Source organism: Pelophylax lessonae, assembly GCF_965119305.1.
Source record: "Pelophylax lessonae genome assembly, chromosome: 8".
Taxonomy (NCBI): domain Eukaryota; kingdom Metazoa; phylum Chordata; class Amphibia; order Anura; family Ranidae; genus Pelophylax; species Pelophylax lessonae.
In genome coordinates, this window is record NC_138775.1 from 142258522 (window position 1) to 142281496 (window position 22975).

Consider the following 22975-nt stretch of genomic DNA (forward strand, 5'->3'; position numbering starts at 1 on the left):
TGCAAAGGATCACATGGTGTTCCTGTGCGATTCACATGCAGTTCTGTGCAGTGTTATTGAAGCTGCACTAAACTAAATGTAGTGCATGACCTTCGAGAAAAGCACAGACACTGCAGGAAACCGTACGGAATACAGGTTTCCCACATGGCATTTTAGTGTGAATGTTAGTACTGAGGATAAAAAGTCGAATTGTTCATTTAGCACAAGACAACATGAATACAAATTTCCAATTTCTATCCCAACCCTAATTATGCAAAATTTAGTTTAGACAATATACATTACCTGCAGGTTTTGGAGCTGCTGGGAGCTCAGGACGCTCTGGGGGGAGAAGAAAAAAAAAAAGTTTATAAATTCACAGATCAAAATTTAAATAGAGGAAAAAAAAAGTTCTAAAGTTCATACCTGCAGGAAATTGCTGGATGGGCACAGATGGGACTTGTACTCCTTCTGACCAGTCAGGAACTTCAGGCTGAGGAAACTCTGGAACATTTGCGGACCATTCACCCTGGTATTCCTCCTTTGTGGTAGCCTTCTCTGCAGCAGCCTGTTCTTCCTTCTCAATCTGAGTGAAAAGTAAAACCCTTAAAAAGGACACTTTGGAAAAAGGATAAACCAATCTCAAATATATGAGTAGAAACTGTCAGCTGAGTCAACTTTAAAGTAGAACTAAAGTCCTGCAGTAAAAAAACTAAGCAGGTGGGGTTTTATTGCAGGGAAGACATGCATCATCCCTTCTGCATTAAAATGCCCCTACCTGACTGCTTTGTCTCCAGCACTGTAAATTGAGCGGTGCATGTGCAGCTCAGCTTAAAGCACCAGGTCCATCTCGAAGTGCCTGGATGACTGCTTCCTGCATATACACAGAGTAATGTCACCCCCTGCTGGCCAATGGAGAGGCCTAAAGACCGGCACTCAGAACATGCTGGCACAGGACAGTAAGTATAGACTTTTGTTTTGCTTTAACACTAGCTACAACTGTTGGCTACATTGCAACAATTCCAATCAAATATATCTACTTTTACTGTTGAACCTGTAGCTGCAAAAAGTACACAGGTTTGGGTGTATAGCACTTTCAGCTTTACAAGCAGCATCTGTCCATACCTCCTCAGGATCCCGGTAAAAATAGAGATCGGGCATGACTTCCCATGGATGTTCACGGGAAATTGTTCCTCTCATGCGCAGAACTTCACGAGCCAGCATCCACCACATAAGACCAACAGAATGGGCACCCTGATGAAGAAGATTTAATAACCACATTCATGAAAGCAGTACAAGTGTTATACATTACAGATCTACAGTTAAACCGAAACAGTGACAGCAGAAAAAAGTGGTCCATAGAGTTTGCCCTTATACAGGTTTGTTTTTTGAACTTATCCCAAGATTTAGGTTTGTACCAAGCAGGTTTGAATAAAAGTCTTAAAAGCATCAACTCTTTTCAGTAAAATACTTGTAGCAAGAGGGAAGTTGCTCGTGACATTTTTTTAATGTCCTTGTGCAAAGGGGTTAACATTTAGACTTTTGTAGTCAAGATAAAAATGCAAATACCTACAGAGCAACACTGGCCTTGGGACATTTTGATATGGAGTTCTGATAGGTCCTCTTTTGCCCCTTTGATGCAAGATAAATTTCTTTGGACACAAAATACACATTTAAGACAGAAAATTACTTAAAACCCCAAAGCCACACATTTTCTAGAAGCAGAGACCCTGTAGAATAAAATTGCGGCAGTTTGTCCTACAGCTGCACTACTGTTCTCTCAATTTCCGCAAATACGCACAAGTTATTTTAGTGCACACAAATACCCATTTGGTAAAATAAAAAGTATGTGTTAATAGATAACATTTGTCCAGACAAAAAATGCATATGCCCATGAAATGTCAAAAAGCTACATTACCTCGAGTTGTCCACAGGCAGCACCCAAGTTCTGTCTCGTCAGTTGTGCCAACCATGAGTGCCTGGGAATTTTTTTGCCAGCATTTTTGAATTCTTCTAAACTCGTTGTGGCACTTCTAAGTCAAAAGCACTTCAAGTGACCCAACTAGCTGGTAATACAATACCATGATTTTCATACGGAAGTGAACCTGATCTAAAAATGTGCAAGGGTAATCATGATGACGTGTCTGCCAAGTACCCCAATAATCTTCAAACCCATCCTGGATTCCAAAGCCCAGGCTTTACAAGCCTCCTTTAATCTTCCTTCCCCCCCACTACTGGAAAAAACAGTCCACCTGTGCCTTCAAAATGCATGCTTGTAACAATTGTAAAAAAGTCACTCACTGATCCTAGGTTTTGATTTGTAACCGGCTGTGATTGGACACAGCCGATCACGTGGTAAACAGCCAATTTCATTGGCTGTTTACACTGATCGGGGATGGGCTCTGTCCGAGGGACACGCGTCATCCCCGATCGCCCGGGGGCACATTAGCTGCTCTTCCTGCTGAACGTCATAAGCAGTCAGGATAGTTGAAGCACTTTGTGGCCGTCATTCTGTTATATGGCAGATGCAAAGTGGTTAAAGGAATCTTTTGGGGACTCCCAGTCTAGAATCACTGTCATTATTGGAAAGTTTTCCCCTACTATTCTAGAGACAACCAAAAATTTGGGTTCTTTTACCTTCAATAAAAGTAACAGGACAAAAGGGTCGCAATCTTCCCAAAGGGGGCACAGAGCAATAAAAACCGACTGGTGTAAGAATCTCTCCACTGTCCAAAACTAAGTCTTGGCTTTAGTTATACTTTAATTTCACCCTGAACACTAGCCTTTCAAATGCTTTCACCTCCATTCAGTGGAAAACTCCTAAATTAAAGGAATAGAGCACAGAAAAATGCTAGGTCAGCTACCAACACTCAACTGACTGTAAAAGTGAGTTGTGCTGCAGAAAAATGGGTGAAGTGAACCCGTTGCGTTGCTCTATATGGGCCACACCCCTCCCTGTAACAAAGCACCACTATATCACTTAACTATCAGAGCTCTTGTGGGTAGTAAATAGTGAATTTAAAAGCTGAACTCCAGGATTTGTTTTGCATACTTCCATTAGCGCGCCCCCCCCCCCCAAAAAAAAAAAAAGATGGATTCTCATGGGATTGGCAGCTGGGAAGGCTCAACTGTAGTAATTGGTGCTACCAGAGTAATGGTCACAATCTTCCAGGTCCTGCTCCGGTTCTGTTTGAGCAATTGCACACTGACTACAGGGGGGTCACCAACTCTGCACCCCCAACCTTCATAGAACTCCTTTGTATAGGTTTTCAGAGCTGTACGATCAAAAAAATGCATTTCCTTCTTTTAGATTAAAGGAATGAATTTGTTAGTGAGGGCAGTTTAACCTCTTCAAGACTAAGCCTGACACTTGTTGCTTACAAGTTAAAAAAAATCAGCATCTAGATAAAACCGCATATGAAATCCAAACTAGAAGTTGCGAGCGTCCCTCCGGGTTCTCTCGTAAGCTGACCAGGGATGTATTCACGGGATGACATCACCGCCATACACCCCACCCTGAGGGTGGGTCGGACTACGACAGCGACATCACGCGAATACATCCTATTGGTCAACTTAGAGAGAACCCGAAAGGATGCTGCAACTTTTACTTCCATATTGGATTTCGTACACTGTATGAACTGCATGCCTTGTAAGTGCAACCCCCTTATTTTTACAAATAAATGGGTTTATACATGTTACACTATGGAAGGGTTCCTTTGTTTTCACATATGGTTTTTGCTGAATGAGCTAGTGTATACGGGTTTGAGGGAGACACTTTCCTCGCACACAACTTGACCACCTGTAACTCAGTCGTCAAATACATCTGGTAAGCAGCTTGTAACAAACTGTGGGTGGAGTTGGACCTTTCCTCTTCAATAGATACTGTGTACCTATTACTACACGGGATTTGGATAAAGACAATTTTCACTCCTTTTCTTATGGACACTGTTCTATTAACCACTTTACTACCAGTCACGTAACCTCTACGTCGGCTGACTTTGAGTGGTTATACCGGGATGATGCCTCTAGCTAGAGGCATCATCCCGGTACCGTTGTTTGAAGCCGACGGTCGGCTTTCCGTCGGTAACGATCGATGCGGCTCGGGAGCCGCTCGATCGTTAACCGGGGGGCGGGAGGGGACGTCCCCCCCCTCCCGCCGCCTTCCGCGGCTTTGCTCGGGGCTACCGTCCCACCGGGAGCCCCGAGCACCCAGCCGGCACGTCCGCCGGCTGGATGGAGTCCCGATGAATGCCGGAAACGGCATCGATCGGGTCTCCGATGACGTAACCCGGAGGCGGCGTCCATGACGTCACATCTGGGTTACCGTGCCGCAAAAGGCGGCAGATTTAAAAAACGGCTGTATGCAAAAATGCCGTTTTTGGCGTTTTGCATACAGGGAAGTGTAGTGGAGGGGTCTAGGGTCTTTTAGACCCTCGATCCCTCCATAAAGTGTACCTGTCACGACATATTGCTGTCACCAGGGATGTTTACATTGCTTGTGACAGCAATAAAAGTGATCAGATTTTTTTTTTTTTAAAAAACCTGTAATAAAGTTTAAAAAAAAAAGAATAAATAGGAAAAAAAAAAAAAAAAAATTTAGCCGTCCCCGTCACCGTTAGCTCGCGCACAAAAAAACGTTTACGCAAGTCGAGCCGCAAATGAAATCGCTGTTCAAACCACACATGTGAGGTATCGCCGCGATCTCCAGAGCGTGGGCAATAATTAAAAAAAAAAGAGCTACACACTAACTCTAAACTGGTAACCGTTAAATAAATTTAAAGCGTCGCAGATTGAGATCTCTATTGACCGTAGTTTGTCGCCATCCCACGGGGGGGGGCGCAATTTTAAACCGTAACATGTTTGGTATCTATTTACTCGGCGTGACATCATCTTTCACAATATACAAAAAAAAATGGGCTAACTTTACTGTTTAGTATTTTTTAAATGCAGTGAAATGTGATTTTTCAAATTTTTTCCAAAAAAATGGCGTTTTAAAGACCGCTGCGCAAATACCGCGTGACAAAAAATTTTGCAATGACCGACATTTTATTCTCCAGAGTCTTTGCTAAAAAAATATATATAATGTTTGGGGGTTCTAAGTAGTTTTCTAGGAAAAAATACTGGTTTTAACTTGTGAACAAAAAGTGTCCGAAATAGGGCTGGGGCTAAAGTGGTTAACTTATCGATATTCCAATGAATGACTTAAATTATAGGTCAACTTTAGCGCTGCACCAATTTATATCGGATCTGTTTTGAAGTTTTGCATTTTTACTTCTAGTACTGGCTGCTTTTTTCCTACCTTGACCCAAGCGCAGTGCTTTTCATTTTTGTTTACAAACAGAACACAACCAATAGTTGCAAACATAAAAACCCTCTCTTTTGCTACAAAGTGCTTTCACAGTATTCAGTTACATTAACATCCCATAAACCAAAATGTGGCAAGACGACATTAGTCTTCAAATTCCAGTCAGAAGCATAAAATGCCACTACTGGTGTGAAGCCTGCCATGTCTATATAGCACACTTCCTACACTCAAGAGTTCACAGGCCAAAACTGACCTCATCTCCAAGCTCTAACAGTGTGCAAAAACAGAAGTAGACATTTGTGTGCTGTCATTTTAAAGGGCATTTCTCTCACCTTGTTATTACAGGGGATGGCAATATCCACATAACGTAGGGGTGAATCTGTATTGCAGAGAGCAATAGTAGGAATATTGACGTATGATGCCTCAGTAAGTGGTTGATGATCAGCTCGTGGGTCAGTCACAACTAACAGGCGTGGTTCACGGAAAGCAGCTTGAATCTGATTGGTGAAAGTACCAGGTGTGAAGCGACCAGCAATTGGGGTGGCCCCACAGGAAGAAGCAAATTTCAGAACAGCCCTCTGGAAGAAAATTCAAAGTCAAGCCTTATGCAAGTGAATGCTTTAATGGGTTTTATGCATTAATGATTAAGTGATAGATATTCAATATATTCAAAGTAAAGAGTGGTTTTAGACTTGCACAAACAGCTAGCCATTCTAAATTGCTGCCCTAAAAGCAGAAACTCACAAATGACATTTTAAAGTAAACGTTCGATAGATTATTGCATACATTGACCATTCCTTAGAAAACAAAATCCATTTTAAAAGCAAAGGTAGCATATAAATGCAAATTTGCATCAGCCTTCTGTAAAGGCTTTACAGCAGTACTTCGGGTAATCTAAAAAAATTAGACCGTTACTGTACTGACACTGGCAGGAAAGGGGTTCACATCAGGGGCGATCAAAGTGTTAAATGTCTCCCTAGGGCAGTGATTGCGAACCTTGGCACCCCAGATGTTTTGGAACTACATTTCCCATGATGCTCATGTACTTTGCAGTATAGTTGAGCATCATGGGAAATATAGTTCCAAAACATCTGGGGTGCCAAGGTTCGCCATCACTGCCCTAGGGCTTCCTGAGGCGGGGGGGGGGGGGGGGGATAATGGAGGGATACAAGATCTCCATCTTCTCCCCTAGTAAAACGGCAATCTGCTTTCTTTTCTATAGGCGCACCACCGTTCTGCCTCAGGAACATCAGTGGGTGCTGGCACACATCAGGTCTGCCAGATCCGTGATTGGACTGGCTCCCCCTCTGTCCAATCAGCGTGCGCCTCTAGTAGCTATTGCACAAAATGACAGGTGTGATTTTGTGCAATAGAGCCGGCAGTACTGCCACAGTACATGTGCCTTAGGCGGTTGGCAAGTGGTTAAAGCTGAACAGGCTACCACTGATTACTTTCTGAAAAAGCCATTTCCCTGCAAGAAAAAAAAAAATAAAGCATCACTTCCCTACGTTGTGCAAAGGTTTTACACAGAGCAGCCCCGATCATTTCCTTGAGTCCCCCCCCTCCTGCCAAGTGCCCCCAGAGCAAACCACTTGCTATGGGGGGACCCAAGCAGCCTTGCTTCCGAGCCACTGCTCTGCATGTCCATTAACAGAGGTGCAGCTCAGCCCCACTCTCTCCTCATTGGCTGTGAGTGACAGCAACAGGAGCCAATGGCTCCCGCTGCCATCTTAGCCAATGAGGGAGAGTTCCCAGAGAGCCAGAGCTCATGCACATCGGTGGATCGCAATAGAGCTCAAGTATTAAGGGGGGCTGCTGCACAGGATTTTACCTTCATGCATAGAATGCATGAAGGAAAGAGCCTTTAGAACGGAAAGGTGGCCCTTCAGGTTCTAGTTATGCCTCTGGCTCTTCCAGTACTGAAAGCCTGACAAAACAGCCTGCATTTACAGCTCAGCCATGGCAACATCCACATTTCTGATTACAGCAAGTTCGTTTTTAAATAAGGCTCCATTCACACCTGTGCTAATCATTTTCAGGCGTTTTTAACAGGTGTTTGCAGGCAGGCATTGACATTTAGCAAAAATGCTTGTATTACATTGCATAGTAGTGAGTAACACCCTGTACCTGGCCAGTATTTCTGGAGGAAATCACACAAACATCAGCTGGGTTTTCAATGGCTACAATGGCACGTGCAGCAAGCAGAAGCTTCTCCCATGTCCGTTTCAGATTTATAATGTAAATACCTAATAAGCACATTAAAAAAAATTAAACACCAATCCAACTGTACCCTATGGAAACGAAGTTGACATGTTAAAAACAGTTAATATTTACGAATATGCCGTGCTATGCAAATAAATCAAATCTAGTGCATCAAATAATGCACTCTATGCCCATACACCTATATATCAAAAAAATCTCCAAATCGGAACATGAAAAAATTATCTTGAAGGCAATGTATTGCAAATTGACAACATTCACAAACATCGAATATTCTTGTGCAATACGTGAAGTAAAATATTTACTTCAGCTACGGAAGGTTTTACCCCCTTCACCATGCCATTTTTTGCTATGCAGCACTGCGTTACTTCAACTGACAATTGCACAGTCACGCAAGGCTGTAAGCAAATGATAGCTATATATATATATATATATATATATATATATATATATATATATATATATATATATATATATATATATTTTCTCTCTAATTTTTTTTTTTTTAAATTCAGAACAGCATATTTCATTCACATTTTCTGCTGGTTCCGTTTTGTACCTCAGTCATTCGATTAGTCAGGACAGCTTTGCCATAAGGAAACAGTCTACCAATTCTACCAAGATTGCTGCATTCAGACAGTGCAGAACTGGGAGCCTGCAGGTAATACTGGCAATTAGCCCTCTGCTTGCCTTGTATGGCCACAGCTTCCACAATTAAAGTCCTTTTCAAGTCCATTACATAATGAATGTGACATAGATCACTATCAAACTCCGATCATTGAGCAGAAAGCTCTGGCGGTGTTAGCGAAAATCTTGTCATATTACTGTTGCACACTTCCGACACTCTAGAGTTCATTGGCTGAAAACTCAGCCTAATCCCAGAGCTTTAACAGCGTGCTGTACAAAAGTAAACACTATTCGCTTTTAGTAAATTGACAACATTTTGTATTACCATCACTTTTCCTTTTGTAGATATATTGCTCCATTTGAAAATCGAGGTTAGTGCCACCCAAGTGTGTTCCTGCAGCCAGGAACTTGAGGACATCTTCCTCTTTCATTTGCAGGACATCCAGACCTCCGGACATTGTTAAAGACCCCTGAAGCTACGATGGGGAACTGCAAGAGATAGATGAATGAATCAGTCAAAACACATGCAGCTTTTTCTGCCGACATGTTTGCAACAGTACAAGGCGACGCCAAACAAGTGTGACAGACCTGCAACTTTTACCTTCAAAAAAAAAAAAAAATAATAATTCTATGCATTAAGGTAAAAAACTTGGGTGCAGCTCCCCCCCTCAGCCAATCTTTACCCCCCAGCCCCCTATACTTACCTGAGCCACATCTCAATCCATCGATGTTCAGGAGAGCAGCAGCTTTCCCAGGTCTCCCTCTCCATTGCCTCACAGCAGTGGGAGCCATTGGCTCCTGCTGTCAATCACAGCCAGCGAGAGTGGGGGTAAAGTGTGAGCCACACGCTGTGAGAATGGACATGCATGGCTCGGGAGCAAGCCTCAGAGGGCCCCATAGCAAAAGCTGGAGGAGGAGCCAGAAACACTGGTGGGGGACCCAAAAAGGATCGGTTACAATTTGTCAGTGTCCCTTAAGAGAATTTCCCTTCCTTCTGCTAAGCAAGCCTGTGAAAAGTGTTGAAGTGCTGTTTGAATCTATGCAAAGCCAACGTGATTTCTGGTTACACCAGCTTCTTACACACCAATAGTACAAACTGGAGCTCAATATATAAAATAGCCTAATATGAGGGGAAAAGTGTAGCTTTGGTAGCAATATTTGTTTCATCTTAAACTTTACCATGTACCCATATTCCACCTCAAGATGCCCCCCTCATCTGATCTACATCATTCAACCCACTTCCTCCGAGCTCAGAACGTCAGACCTACCCCAGCATGCTACTGGACAGTGAAAGAAGCAACACCGTAATGAGCCAATCTGCCACTGTGCTTTCACCTCCCATCAACATGCTCCTGGTCAGTACTAACAGATTGGTCCTTCTGCTGCTTCTCTTCAGAACTGCAGTATATGTATGGGAAGAGGCTGATGTCAAGTTTAGGCATTTACACTGCATTTAAAAATACACTTAAAGTTTTACTAAACCCAGGACCCTGCATTCACTATATCTGGTCTCCCACAGTACACAACATGCAAATGCATTTATTTTAGTAAATATAAACTGCCAAATTACTCAGTATATAGCAGCCTTGTGACTTATATCAGTGTCCAGCCAAGCACTGGTTAAAGCTCGTAGGAGTTCATTCTACTACAGTACAACTGTCCTATGGGGCTTCATGACCTCTGACTTTGTCTGGAGAGTGCTGATTGGCCCTGTGCGAATTACATGCACCCTCCCAAAAAAGAAAACGCTAGCAATAACCAAACTGAGCAAGTGCAGAGTGCCTCCAAGGCTATTCTATCAGCAGATGGATTGGAGAAAGGGGAGGATCAGAGAAGACCAGATTAAAGCCTTGTTACAAAATAGACTGAGTTTACATTTGTGGGTTTAACACTGATCTTCCATTTCATCAGCATCAGGGAGGGAGCTAAGCTGCAAAGATAATGGGGTGTTCATATGGCCTCAGTGTATCTACACATTGTGCTTGCACCAAATTCTTATAGCGGTTAAAGCAGTTCCACCCAAAAGTGGAACCTTTCATTTTAGGTAGTAATAACCCCCTGACATGCCACATTTGGCATGTCATTTTTTTTGGGGGGGGGGGGGGGGGAGCGGGTACCTAGTTTTGACAGGTACCCACTTCCGCTTGGAGCGCCGCAGGGCCCTGAACAGAAGTTCTCCTGTCCCCCTCCCTCCAATCTTCTGGGACACGTCAGAGGTCCCAGAAGATTGCCGGCCAATCAAGATGCGCAGCGCAACTCGCACAGTGCGTACCCAGCTGTGAAGCAGCAAACTGTCACAGCCGGGTGCCCACACCAGTGATGCTGGCACCACCGAGACCAGAGGGAAAAGGATCAAGGCTTCGGGCAGCCGCATCGCTGGACTGTATGAGAGGTGAGTGAAAAGGCTGGAACTCCGCTTTAAAGACAAGTACATGAATCTGTCAGCTGCACTGACTTGTTGCCGACTGACTGAATAGACATTTTTGACTGCTTGTATCTTGTGAAACAAATATGAGATGTTTTGTAAATGAAGGATTAGGAGAGCAAGCATACCGCTATCACAGCATTAGAGACAGAACTGAAGTCTTAACCATTCCTGTACTGTTAGGGATAATACGAGCAGCACGATTACACAGAATACACCATTAGGGAGTGATTTCATTGGTGCATAACAAATGTCAACCCCCCTTTGGAGTTTAACCATAAGGACTCCTACCAATGGAGGCATTTCAGGCAGTTGCTGGTATGGTGCACACAGGCTTAGATCATATCCAGATGGCTTACTAGATAAGGGACAATTTACTTGGGTATCTAAACCACCACATTTAGATCTGTACACTGTTCTATCGAATCGTACAGATCTGCCTCAGATAATGCCTCCGACGATCTGCCCAGTTAGCAGCATCAATCCAGCTGATATCCTGATCCAACTGGCATGGCGCACATCATCAGAGGCAGCAACAATTAGAAAAGCACAGACTCTGCCTGACTCAAACTGCCCATCAACACAGCCAAATCCGCCTGTCACATGATCTGTCAATCACACATGATCAGAGAGCCAGGCAGAATCCCACAATTACATTCTCCCTTGGCGATATGCTGATTGGGCTGAAGGGCAGATTTGGCTGTGTGCAGAATCTGACCATTACATACTCCCTCAGCGCTTTGAACGGCAGATATGGACCTAAGCAAAGAGTCAGGCAGAATCTGACCATTACATACTCCCTCAGCGCTTTGCTGATCACGCTGAAGGGCAGATATGGATGCAAGCAAAGAGGCAGAATCTGAATCACATTCCCCCTTGGCGCTTTGCTGATCGTGCTGAAGGGCAGATATGTACACAAGCAAAGAGTCAGGCAGAATCTGACAATTACATTCTCCCTTAGCGCTTTGCTGATCGGATAACACCTCCAACGATCTGCACCATGCCAGCCGATTGGGATATGAGCTGGAGTGACAATAAGTACTTGGAAGGCAGAGAAAGTCAGAGGCATTATCTGACACTTTGCACTTTGATAGAATACCAACATAAATTGGTATGCGTTTAAATGAAGTGCTATAGGAATCAATGAGGCCATACATACAGCTGCATCCACAAATGAAAAGGTGTGCCATGTTTAGCTGTGCACAGAAAGAGGCCATAAATACCTGAAAGTCCTTGTGTGTAGATGTAAAACACATAAAGACCTTAGAAGAGCTGTATGCATATATAAACACAAGTACATTGGGCACATTTTTTCACAGATCTTGTGGTAGCTTCACCAGCAAGAACCTGTAATGTGCAGAAAATCCCGATACCGGTGTGATGGAACCCTTAGGGGGGGCTGGCTGCACCAGGATAAACATTGCCCCTCCAGACGGGTCAGCGCTCAGCACAAGGCCGCCATTCGTCTGACAAAACACGCCAATACTTCCGCTCAGCCTCCGGCTTACAAATACAAGCCACGGGCTAAACCCTGGGCTGAACGAGCCTTTATCCCTAAGCCATTAAAGTTACTTCACTAACTATCTATAGAGCGGGCAGAGAACTCACAAAGCGACAACGCCGTATGGAGCGTCTCCTGGTGAAGATGGAGCAAAAGAGGCCGTAGAAGGGCGGGATCCCTATAATATACATCTACACACACCAATCCTGCGTCATTTTAAAAGAGAGTCTATAGCTCCTATCCAATGAAGAGACTGTTTATTACACAGCCATATTAGTACACCCTAGTTACGTCGTACGTGTTGTAGTGGCTGCTGGGAAATGGGGGCGGTGTTCTCGCTCATACTGAGGTGAAAGGTATACTGGGTAAAGACTAGAAGTACTGTACAGCTATAAGAACTAAGAAGAGCTCACCATGAAGAGCCTATAATTCTAACTTTGTAATGTAGGCATAGCACTGAACGTAATTTATCTCTCTTTTCTAAAATCCCCCTTGTTTCAGCTGTTAGGTCTTCAACATCAGGCTCAGCATGGGCAAGAGGTTTCAGCAAAACAGCGCCATCATGTGGTTATCAACAGCATTACAACCAGATCACACAGCATTTCCCATAAGCCCATACAGTGTTTCACATCGCTGAAGTTTTCACTAACATTAAAAAATTTGGCGCAGATGGCTCTTCCACCATATGTGTGTGTGTGCCCAGCCTTTTCCCTCACCATGATAACCCTGAACCATAGAAGGACCACGCTGGGACGCCAATCAATGCTGTAGTTAACTACTGCAGTATACTGATCACTTTTACCCCCTTCCTGCCTCTGCCAACTTTTCAGTGTTGTTGCACTTTGAATGACAATTGCACGGTCATGCAACACTGTACCCATATGAAATGTTTATCATTTTTTTTTTCACAAAAATAGAGCTTTCTTTTGGTGATATTTAGTCACCACTGTTTTTTTTTTCTTTTTTGCTAAATAAACCAAAAAAGACTGAAAAAAAAGTTTTTCTTATTTTCTGTTATAAAATTTTGCAAATAAGTAATTTTTCTTCTTTACTTATGTGCATTGATGGACACTGAATGGCTGCATTGATGTGCACTGGTGAGGCTGCACTTATGGGAACCGATAGGCTGCATTGATATGCACTGATGAGGCTGCATTGATATGCACTGATGAGGCTGCATTGATGTGCACTGGTGAGGCTGCTTTGATGTGCACTGGTAGGCTGCATTGATGTGCACTGGTAGGCTGCATTGATGTGCACTGGTGAGGCTGCATTGATGTGCACTGCTAGGCTGCATTGATGTGCACTGATGAGGCTGCATTGATGTGTACTGGTGAGGCTGCATTGATGTGCACTGGTGAGGCTGCACTTATGGGAACCGATAGGCTGCATTGATATGCACTGATGAGGCTGCATTGATGTGCACTGATGAGGCTGCATTGATGTGCACTGGTGAGGCTGCATTGATGTGCACTGGTAGGCTGCATTGATGTGCACTGATGAGGCTGCATTGATGTGTACTGGTGAGGCTGCATTGATGTGCACTGGTGAGGCTTCACTGATAGGCTGCATTGATGTGCACTAATGAGGCTGCATTGATGTGCACTGGTGAGGCTTCACTGATAGGCTGCATTGATATGCACTGATAGGCTGCATTGATATGCACTGATGAGCCTGCATTGATGTGCACTGGTGAGGCTGCATTGATGTGCACTGGTGAGGATTCACTGATAGGCTGCATTGATGTGCACTAATGAGGCTGCATTGATGTGCACTGGTGAGGCTTCACTGATAGGCTGCATTGATATGCACTGATAGGCTGCATTGATATGCACTGATGAGGCTGCATTGATATGCACTGATGAGGCTGCATTGATGTGCACTGGTGAGGCTGCTTTGATGTGCACTGGTAGGCTGCATTGATGTGCACTGGTAGGCTGCATTGATGTGCACTGGTGAGGCTGCATTGATGTGCACTGATGAGGCTGCATTGATGTGTACTGGTGAGGCTGCATTGATGTGCACTGGTGAGGCTGCACTTATGGGAACCGATAGGCTGCATTGATATGCACTGATGAGGCTGCATTGATGTGCACTGGTGAGGCTGCATTGATGTGCACTGGTAGGCTGCATTGATGTGCACTGATGAGGCTGCATTGATGTGTACTGGTGAGGCTGCATTGATGTGCACTGGTGAGGCTGCACTTATGGGAACCGATAGGCTGCATTGATATGCACTGATGAGGCTGCATTGATGTGCACTGATGAGGCTGCATTGATGTGCACTGGTGAGGCTGCATTGATGTGCACTGGTAGGCTGCATTGATGTGCACTGATGAGGCTGCATTGATGTGTACTGGTGAGGCTGCATTGATGTGCACTGGTGAGGCTTCACTGATAGGCTGCATTGATGTGCACTAATGAGGCTGCATTGATGTGCACTGGTGAGGCTTCACTGATAGGCTGCATTGATATGCACTGATAGGCTGCATTGATATGCACTGATGAGCCTGCATTGATGTGCACTGGTGAGGCTGCATTGATGTGCACTGGTGAGGATTCACTGATAGGCTGCATTGATGTGCACTAATGAGGCTGCATTGATGTGCACTGGTGAGGCTTCACTGATAGGCTGCATTGATATGCACTGATAGGCTGCATTGATATGCACTGATGAGGCTGCATTGATGTGCACTGGTGAGGCTGCATTGATGTGCACTGGTGAGGATTCACTGATAGGCTGCATTGATGTGCACTGATGAGGCTGCACTGATGGGCACTGACTGGCAGTAATGGGGCTGCCCCCGATAAGGCAGTGATGATCAGTGCCCTGATTATCAGTGTAAACAAAGTACTGACAGCCTTGCTGGGTATCGTCTGTCCTTTTCTTACACAGACACAGCGTGTGAGGACAGGACAGCCAATAACCAGCAAGTTTGTTTACATGTAATCAGCTGTGATTGGACACAGATGATCACATGGTAAAGGGCCGCTGTGATTGTGCCTTTACCACAATCTGTGATCAGCTGTATCCAAAGACCATCCATGGACACCCTCTCAGAACTGGAAGCCCACACTGTAGCCGTCTTTTGGCTATAGCATTGATAAGAAGTGGTTAAAGTGATCTTAAACCAAAAATGTAATATATTGTAGCTTACCAAGCCTTAGATGTGGTGGCTGCATTAGTTTTCTTTTTTATAGGCTTTCTCATGTGCTAGAGTGCCCCAACTCTAGAGAAGGTGCAACAGAGACAGTTTTGAACAGCATCATTGTCATTCTAGGGGAGGGGGATGTTTGGTCTACTAGCAGATTTAGATACAGTAACAAACTGAAGCTGAAACCCAGCTCACACTTTTTTTTTTCATTCTTTATTTAGAAGAAGCAATATGAGGACATCACAAATCAAAAGCCATAGAACATCAAAGGGTACAGCGAATAAGGCATAGCAATACAAAGATTGTAATCATAAGTGTACTGAGAACATTGGTCCCAGAGGAACTTGAAGCATGAAACAGGTTGTCTGTGAAAATTATCCCAAAATCCAGTCAAATTATACCATATCTTAAGTTTTATTTTTATGTAAATAAGGAGTCCAGATTTTCCAATACTTTTCTTCCTGCTCTTTTAGCATCATAGTTAGGTTCTCCATTGCTGACTCTCTGTAATTCAAGCAAGCCAGTGCGTCTTATTAAAGAGGTTGTAAACTCGCATTTTTTTTTTCACCCTGCAAGAGAAAGACATAATGAGCTAGTATGCATCGCATACTAGCTCATTATGCAATACTTACCTTAGAACGAGCCCCCGCCGTGCCGCCCGATTACCTCTTTAACGGGCGACATGTCCAGTCGCCCGTCTTCCGGGATCGCGGCATCCGGCCATCTGATTGGCCGGAGCCGCGGTGACGTCACTCCCGCGCACGCGCGCGGGAGCCGACGGTCACGACATGGGACTCTGATGGAACGGCATGAGCGGCCGTTCCTTCAGAGCGCATGCAGCCAGTGACGTCACTGGCTGCATGTAAGGTAAATATCTCCTAAACGGTACATGTTTAGGAGATATTTACAGTACCTATAGGTAAGCCTTAATATAGGCTTACCTATAGGTACTAGTTGTAGAGGAGGGTTTACTTCCTCTTTAAGGGCTTTTCCACAGCGCAGGAATGCTAGCTTTTGCTGCATTAAGGAGGTGCTTAAGTAATACATTTTTGTATCTACTATTGGATAGCGGTGTGTCATGCTACAGAGAAGCTACTGGGTTTCTTGCAACAGACACTTCTGTGATGTTTGATTGTCTGTACCACCATGGTCCAGAAATCCTTCAGCTTGGGACAGTCCCAAAAGGTATGGAGTAGAGTCCCCTCTGATTCCAGGCACCACCAATGATGTAGCACCACTGGCGTCCAGTACCAGTGTGTAATGAGTTTATACTCCCCCTCCTTATACCTAATGGCAAGAGAAACTTTGTAGGCAAAGAGCAAAATTCTTTCTTTCTGTTTTTGAGCAAAGTTTGCCTTCAGGTCCCTTTCCCAACGTTGCAAGAAAGGGAGCTCTTTTGGGCGATCAGAGAAGCATAAAGGTGCGATAGTGTGTGCCAAATGGGGTTGCCAGACAGGCATGTTTGCTCACACAAGGATTGTTCCCTCACAGCATGGAATTCAGTCGGTAGTGAACGCATGTAGGTGCTCAACTAAGCCCAATGGAAAAAATTAAGGCCCTGTGAAAAAGCAATCTCAGTGTCTTGAATCCTCATGAGATGGTAAATGTTGAAGAAGTGCAATAACCTAAAGAACCCCTGCTGGAATAGTGTTGTGAAAAGCAGGTCACGAAGGCCTAGTTGGAATTCATGTGAGCCCAGGATAAGAGTCATTGGGCTTCTATACGGTGATATGGTAGTGCTTCTGAAAACCTGTTTGATTGTCTCTAAGGTGGCTCCCACAGCGGATGCTATTTAATAGGGAGTGGAATTGATTTATCTAGGTGCCAGGGCAGTCCTTCCAGGGGAAGATCGATGGTCACTTGTTCCTTGTGTACCCAGAGCTTCCTATCACATAATACACACCAAACAATCACCCTCAGCAAGCGGGTTGCCTCATGCTACTGCACTGTGTCAGGGAACCCCTTTCCACTTCACATTTTGGGCAAAGAGAGAATGGACCTCCTAAACCATGCCCGTTTGCCTGACCAGATACATTTTAAGAAGCTGGTCCATAGACCTTTCAGGAACCCAGAGGGGGGTGTTTATTGGAAGGGTTTGGAGTAAATATAAAAGTCTTGGCATGTTATTTAGCTTTAAAATATTTATATGGCCAAACCACATGAAGACATCTCATCATTGGAGGTCTAATTTAGGTATTCAGGCCAGGGGCACAAAACTCACACTTTTTTACACCATTACAGCAACAGATTTTGTACCTTTTAAGTTGTACATAAATAAAAGCTGACCATTGTAAGCACCTCTGTCAGTGGTAAATATGTTTGCCTCAACCCTCTAACTGCTACATCTGCATAACAGCTTGTTCTGTTAAAAACAGACTTACTGGCCAGATCCTCAGGTAAAAACAAAAGAAGGCCTTGGTTTGAATCCCAGCCACAACACTACCTGTCTGGAGTTTGCAAGTTCTCCCTGTGCCTACATGGGTTTCCTCTGGGAAACTCCGGCTCCATCCCACAATCCAAAGACAAGCTGGTAGGTGAGTTGGCTCCAGTCTAAACTGGCCCTAGTATGTGTATGCATGAATGTGAGTTAGAGACCTTAGATTGTAAGGTCCTTGAGAGCAGGGACTAATGTGATTGTACAATATATTGTATATGTAAAGTGCTGTCTAAATTGATGGTGCTATATAAGTACCTACAATAAATAAATAAATAAAAAAAAGAAAACAAATACAGCCTTCTCATCTAAGAATTGGTAGTCTGCAATATAATACACATTTGTTTGTGGGTTTAATACCACTTTAGGTGGTATCAGAATGTAATTCCCTGTTGTAATCTTGCTCCACAATGCCCATTACCCCTTGAGGCATTTCCATGTGAACAGTCTCACAGGTTATATTTCCAACTCAGACAATTTTGGGCTGCGGGATGCATCCTGAATTCTGCAACCTGTGATGTTCTGGTGCTGTTTATTCTCCCACAGAGAACAGTAAAGTTTCTCCCATGAATAGAAGGAGATGGGATGTTCACATTTCACATACAGAAAATACAGATTAAACAACACCATACCCTCTATTTAGAAATGTTTTCACACAACTTTCAACCAAGATCTATACGTTTTTCTAATTGGATTCAATTGTGAATCAAAAAAAAAAAAAAGTAAGAAATGTGTGAACTATGTGTGAAAGTTGTATGAAAACATTTATAAATAGACCCTCAAGTGAATGCAGCATTACTCAGAAGATAAGAGGGGTGGGGCCAGTCTGGAAACCACTTGCGGCTGTAACCATCCTTTATCTTCAGAGTGATCATACTAATGGCTGGAATACATGATAAGAAAATCGGCCGAAAATTTCCGTTCAGCGATAGATCGGCCGATATTCTACTCGTTAATGCCCAGCCATAAATGAGCGATATCGATATTGTGAACGAAAAATACTGTTTGAAAAACACGAAAAATTCTGTCGTCTCGAACGATATTCTATACGTTGGTGTTGAGGTCGTTCAGTTTAAATCTGTATAACCTCATCACGCATGCCCGAAAATGTTTGGTCGGCAGGCAATGGTCGGGCGATATTCGGACCGTGTATGTTGGCAACATTTTCGACCGACAAATACTTTTTCAAAAGTCGGTGGTCGAATGATCGGGCGATATTCTAATCGTGTATTCACACCATAAGTGTGAGGGATTAGCTCAGTAGCAGGGTGTGCAGAATCCCCTGGATGGGTCACAGCACAGTGAATTAGGCACAGACAGACAGCAGGATCTTTGTGAAAACATAACAGCTTCACTGGGGGGGGGGGGGGGGGGGGCTCTGTTACTTCTATGTCCTGTGCGCTAGACTGCTCCTTTGGTTTCCTATGTTTGGTCATGGGAGCCACCGAGGCGCCTTCGGACTCTCTTCCACTTCGCTGCGGGGAGACCTAGGAAGATGAAGGGTAATATGGAGCGGCACTGGAGGAGGTGAGGATGAGGGATGCCGGGGAAAGTAAAACACAGGGCTACCGTTGCATGTATAGGATGGCTATGGCCGGAATTTTTAGCCTGAGCTCTAAGCCAGTGCCATTGTAGGCTCCTCACCCTCAAATGTATATGTCCCAAGATGGAGGCCCGGACAAACAACAAGGGACTCGTGTGAAACAAGTAGAGGCAAAGGATAAAAGTGGGCAAGATAGACTATCATTAAGTTCATTCTCAGTCATTCAAGAATGGAATAGGACTTGGAAAGTGATATAGAGTTGAAACAAATGATAGACCAAAATGCAAATGCCCAATTGCCTACAAAAACAGAGATGGTGGCCAAGTTTGTGGCTCTTTAAAATTCTTTAAAAACAGAGATGGCAACAATCCAAAAGGGGTCTAAGTCACATACTCTCACGAGTGGAAGAAATGTAAAAAAGAATTGACTACCACACACAAACAATAAATTAGTTAAAAGGAGAAATTAAAACTTTAAAAATTGAGCAAAGGAACCTGGCATTCAAATTGGAAGACAAGGAAAACCGAAATAGAAGGAAGAATTTGAGAATACACGACATAAAAGAACCAACATAAGGAGAGGAAAAAATAAAAAACATTTTCAGCCCATTATTAGGTAGAGGAGAAGCTGAACAGATTCAAATTTAAAGAGTACACAGAATAGGATCAACCCGGTAGAGTCCCCAACAGATATAATTATAAGATTTCAACACTATGAGGAAAAAGCTCAAATATGGAGGAATATGAAAGGGAAGTCATCAATAAAATATGAAAATGCTAACCTTCAAATCTTTTGACACTTAAGATAAAAAGAGTATTTAAACCCCTAGTGGAGTTGATGCAAAAACATGAGATTAGATATAACGGGGGTTTTCCAGCTTGATTGGTAGGCCAGAAAGAGGGTCGAATGGCAAAATTGGGATTCCAGGAAAGAACTACAAGATTTCTGTAAAAATCTTGAAATCTCAATGCCAGATATACCAGGATGGACTGTAGCCAGGAATGAAAAAATAATTCAAGAAGAACAATGACAGCTGATCTCAAAGAAAAGAATCTGAATAAACTCTCAGCCTGGAAACGAAGAACGAATTATGAGGAAAAGAAAACTGGGGGAAGATAGGGTGGGTTTGGAACAGGGGGGAGAGAAGAATAGGGTAAGATACTAAATAATGGATGGTGAACCTGGATGCCTGGCAGGCCCTGGACCTTTTTCCATTCCAAGTTAAGGCAGATGGGTCCAGTGCATGCACTAGATAGAGTACCACCCCAAAAAAAAGAACGAGCAGAGATGGACAAGGAGTTCCCCAAAAAAAAAAAATAGACCTGCTCTATGACCAGGTGATGGTCAAAGCTTCAAACTTCAAGATAATCAGTAGAAGGGGGAAGGAGGGGGTGGAAGGGAGGAGGGGAGAAGTGATGGGGATGTGGAGGAGGGGGGAGGTAAGGGGTTAGGGGTTACTGTGCCAGAAACTTTGTATTCTCTTGAGTCTCTCTCTTACTCCTGGATTGGATTCCTCTCTTTTCCCCAGCAAGCCCCCCCAAGCCCTTCCCGGCCCATAGTTTTTACAGTGTCCTCTATTCAGTTAGGAAAAATGAGACAAGAAAGGAGGAAATAAAAAGGAAACAAAAGATACAGATAAATATCTGAAGGAGGCAAAATTACCAAGTGCCCCAGTAGAAAAGGCTTTGGAGGACACAATAACACAAGAGGAGATTAGACTGGTAATAAAAAATACACCAATAGGTAAGAGACAAGGGATTTACGGTTTTACAATAAGATACTACAGAAAATTTAATGAACAACTAATACCAATAATGTGTGAATACTTGAATAAACTGGGCAAGGGGGAGGAAATGAGGAAGGAGTCACTGTTAGCATATGTCACAATTATACCAAAAGAAGGGAAAGATACAACATTATGTTCCAGCTACAGCTGTTAAATGCAGACACAAAAATATACGCAAAAGTATTAACAACGAGACTAAAATAACTGATGCCAAAGTGGATCAATGTGGACCAAACAGCGTTCATACCAGGAAGGGAGGGAAAAGACAATGAAATAGGAACATTATTAATGTTGCAAAAAGAGAGGAGTGGGAACACTCCAGCCTTATTCCTGTCGATAGATACGGAAAAAGCATTCAACAGGGTAGACTGGGGATTTATGATGGATACAATAGGAAACATAGGAATGGGACATAAGATGGTCCGATGGATCCAAAATTATATAACCATCATACAGCCTCGGTAAAGGTCAATGGAAGTCTGTCACTATCCTTTGAGATGTTTACTGGAACCAGTCAAGGATGCCCACTGTCACCCCTCCTGTATGTACTCTCATTGGAGCCTATATTAGCAACAATACAAAACAGCATAGATAAAGGAGGGGTGAGGATGGGAAAAGAAGAACATAAGATCGCAGCTTATGCAGACGATATCCTGTTCTACATAACCAACCCAAGAACAACACTCCCAAACCAAATAAAGGAACTGAAAAAATATGGGAAACTTTCTAATTAAAAAATTAACCCGGGTAAATCGGAGATATTAAATATAGGTTTAAATAAAAAGGAAGAAACTGCCTTACAAAATGAATTTCCATTTACCTGGGGGGAAAAAGAATTGAAATACCTAGAAATAAAACTAACTACCTCTATAGGGAATATGTACCACGATAATTATATCCCACTCCCTAATGAGATCAAATCAGAGATTAGGAAAATATCAACACGTCCACTCTCATGGATGGAAAGGATAAATATGATCAAAATGGTAATCCTCCCAAACATTTAATATAAATTCCAAATGATGCCAATAGCACTCCCTCAGGCATTTTTAAAACACTAAAGACAATGATTTCAAAATATATTTGGCGAGATAAGAAGCCAAGAATACAGTTCGCGATACTGAGTAGAGAAAAATCACAAGGAGGTTTAGCAGTACCAGATATAAAAAAATAATGGCACGAATGGTAGAATGGACAAACTCTGAAATTAATAAAAGATGGGTTACAATGGAAAATACACTAAGTAAGACACAATTAGACAAAAACATATGGGTACCACAAAAATATAGAACACTAGATGTAAGCACGCATGAGTTGACAAGAAATGTTTTCAAAGTGTGGGATTTAATTTACAGTCATGAAAAATACAACTTTTACAAATACAAAATTTATTTTTGCCTGGGGGGGTTCTGTTTGGAAATTGGCTAGGAAACACAACACACACTTAACCACTTCCATACCGAGTCATGTAATATGACGTCGGCATAGTGGTTGTACGGATCCGGGCCGCCGTCATATGACGTCGGCCCGTTCTAGCAGCCAGTGCGCGCCCCCGGCGGCGCGCAGCGGCGCGATCAGGGATGAGGCTCGTCCCTCGGACATAGCCCATCCCTGATCAAGGTAAACAGCCAATAGAAATTGGCTGTTTACCACGTGATCGGCTGTGTCAATCACAGCCGATCACATGAGCGGCTCAAGCACGAGCCGCTCGTTCTCTCTGCAATGCGCGCTCCCAGGGGCGCGCAGAGCAGCGATCGGGGATGAGGCTCGTCCCTTGGACAGAGCCAATCCCCGATCTTGGTAAAGAGCCAATGAAATTGGCTCTTTACCACGTGACCGGCTGTGTCCAATCACAGCCGATCACAAATGTCAACAAACATGAGGGTAACTCACTGTTACCAGGCTCTTCTCCTCACACACCGATCCAGTGTGAGGAGATCAGCAAACAGTGAGTTACCAGTGAGAGTATTGTCACTATTACTGTGCCGATTGCCCCCATCAAA

The 22975-nt window shown here is 43.5% G+C and overlaps 1 protein-coding gene across 1 annotated transcript; it reads right to left on the minus strand.

Annotated features, from left to right (window-relative positions):
- Positions 1–352: 352 nt before the first annotated feature.
- LOC309561549 (small ribosomal subunit protein uS2-like) lies at positions 353–12250 on the minus strand (the record flags this gene model as incomplete). Its single annotated transcript, XM_082265520.1, has 6 exons — positions 12162–12250; positions 8454–8617; positions 7409–7527; positions 5614–5859; positions 1102–1230; positions 353–562 (listed from the first exon to the last, which is right to left on the minus strand). The coding sequence occupies exons 2-6, from the start codon at positions 8584–8586 to the stop codon at positions 353–355; spliced, it is 837 nt and encodes a 278-aa protein (XP_082121646.1). The 5' UTR covers positions 8587–8617; positions 12162–12250.
- Between the last annotated feature and the right edge of the window lie 10725 nt (positions 12251–22975).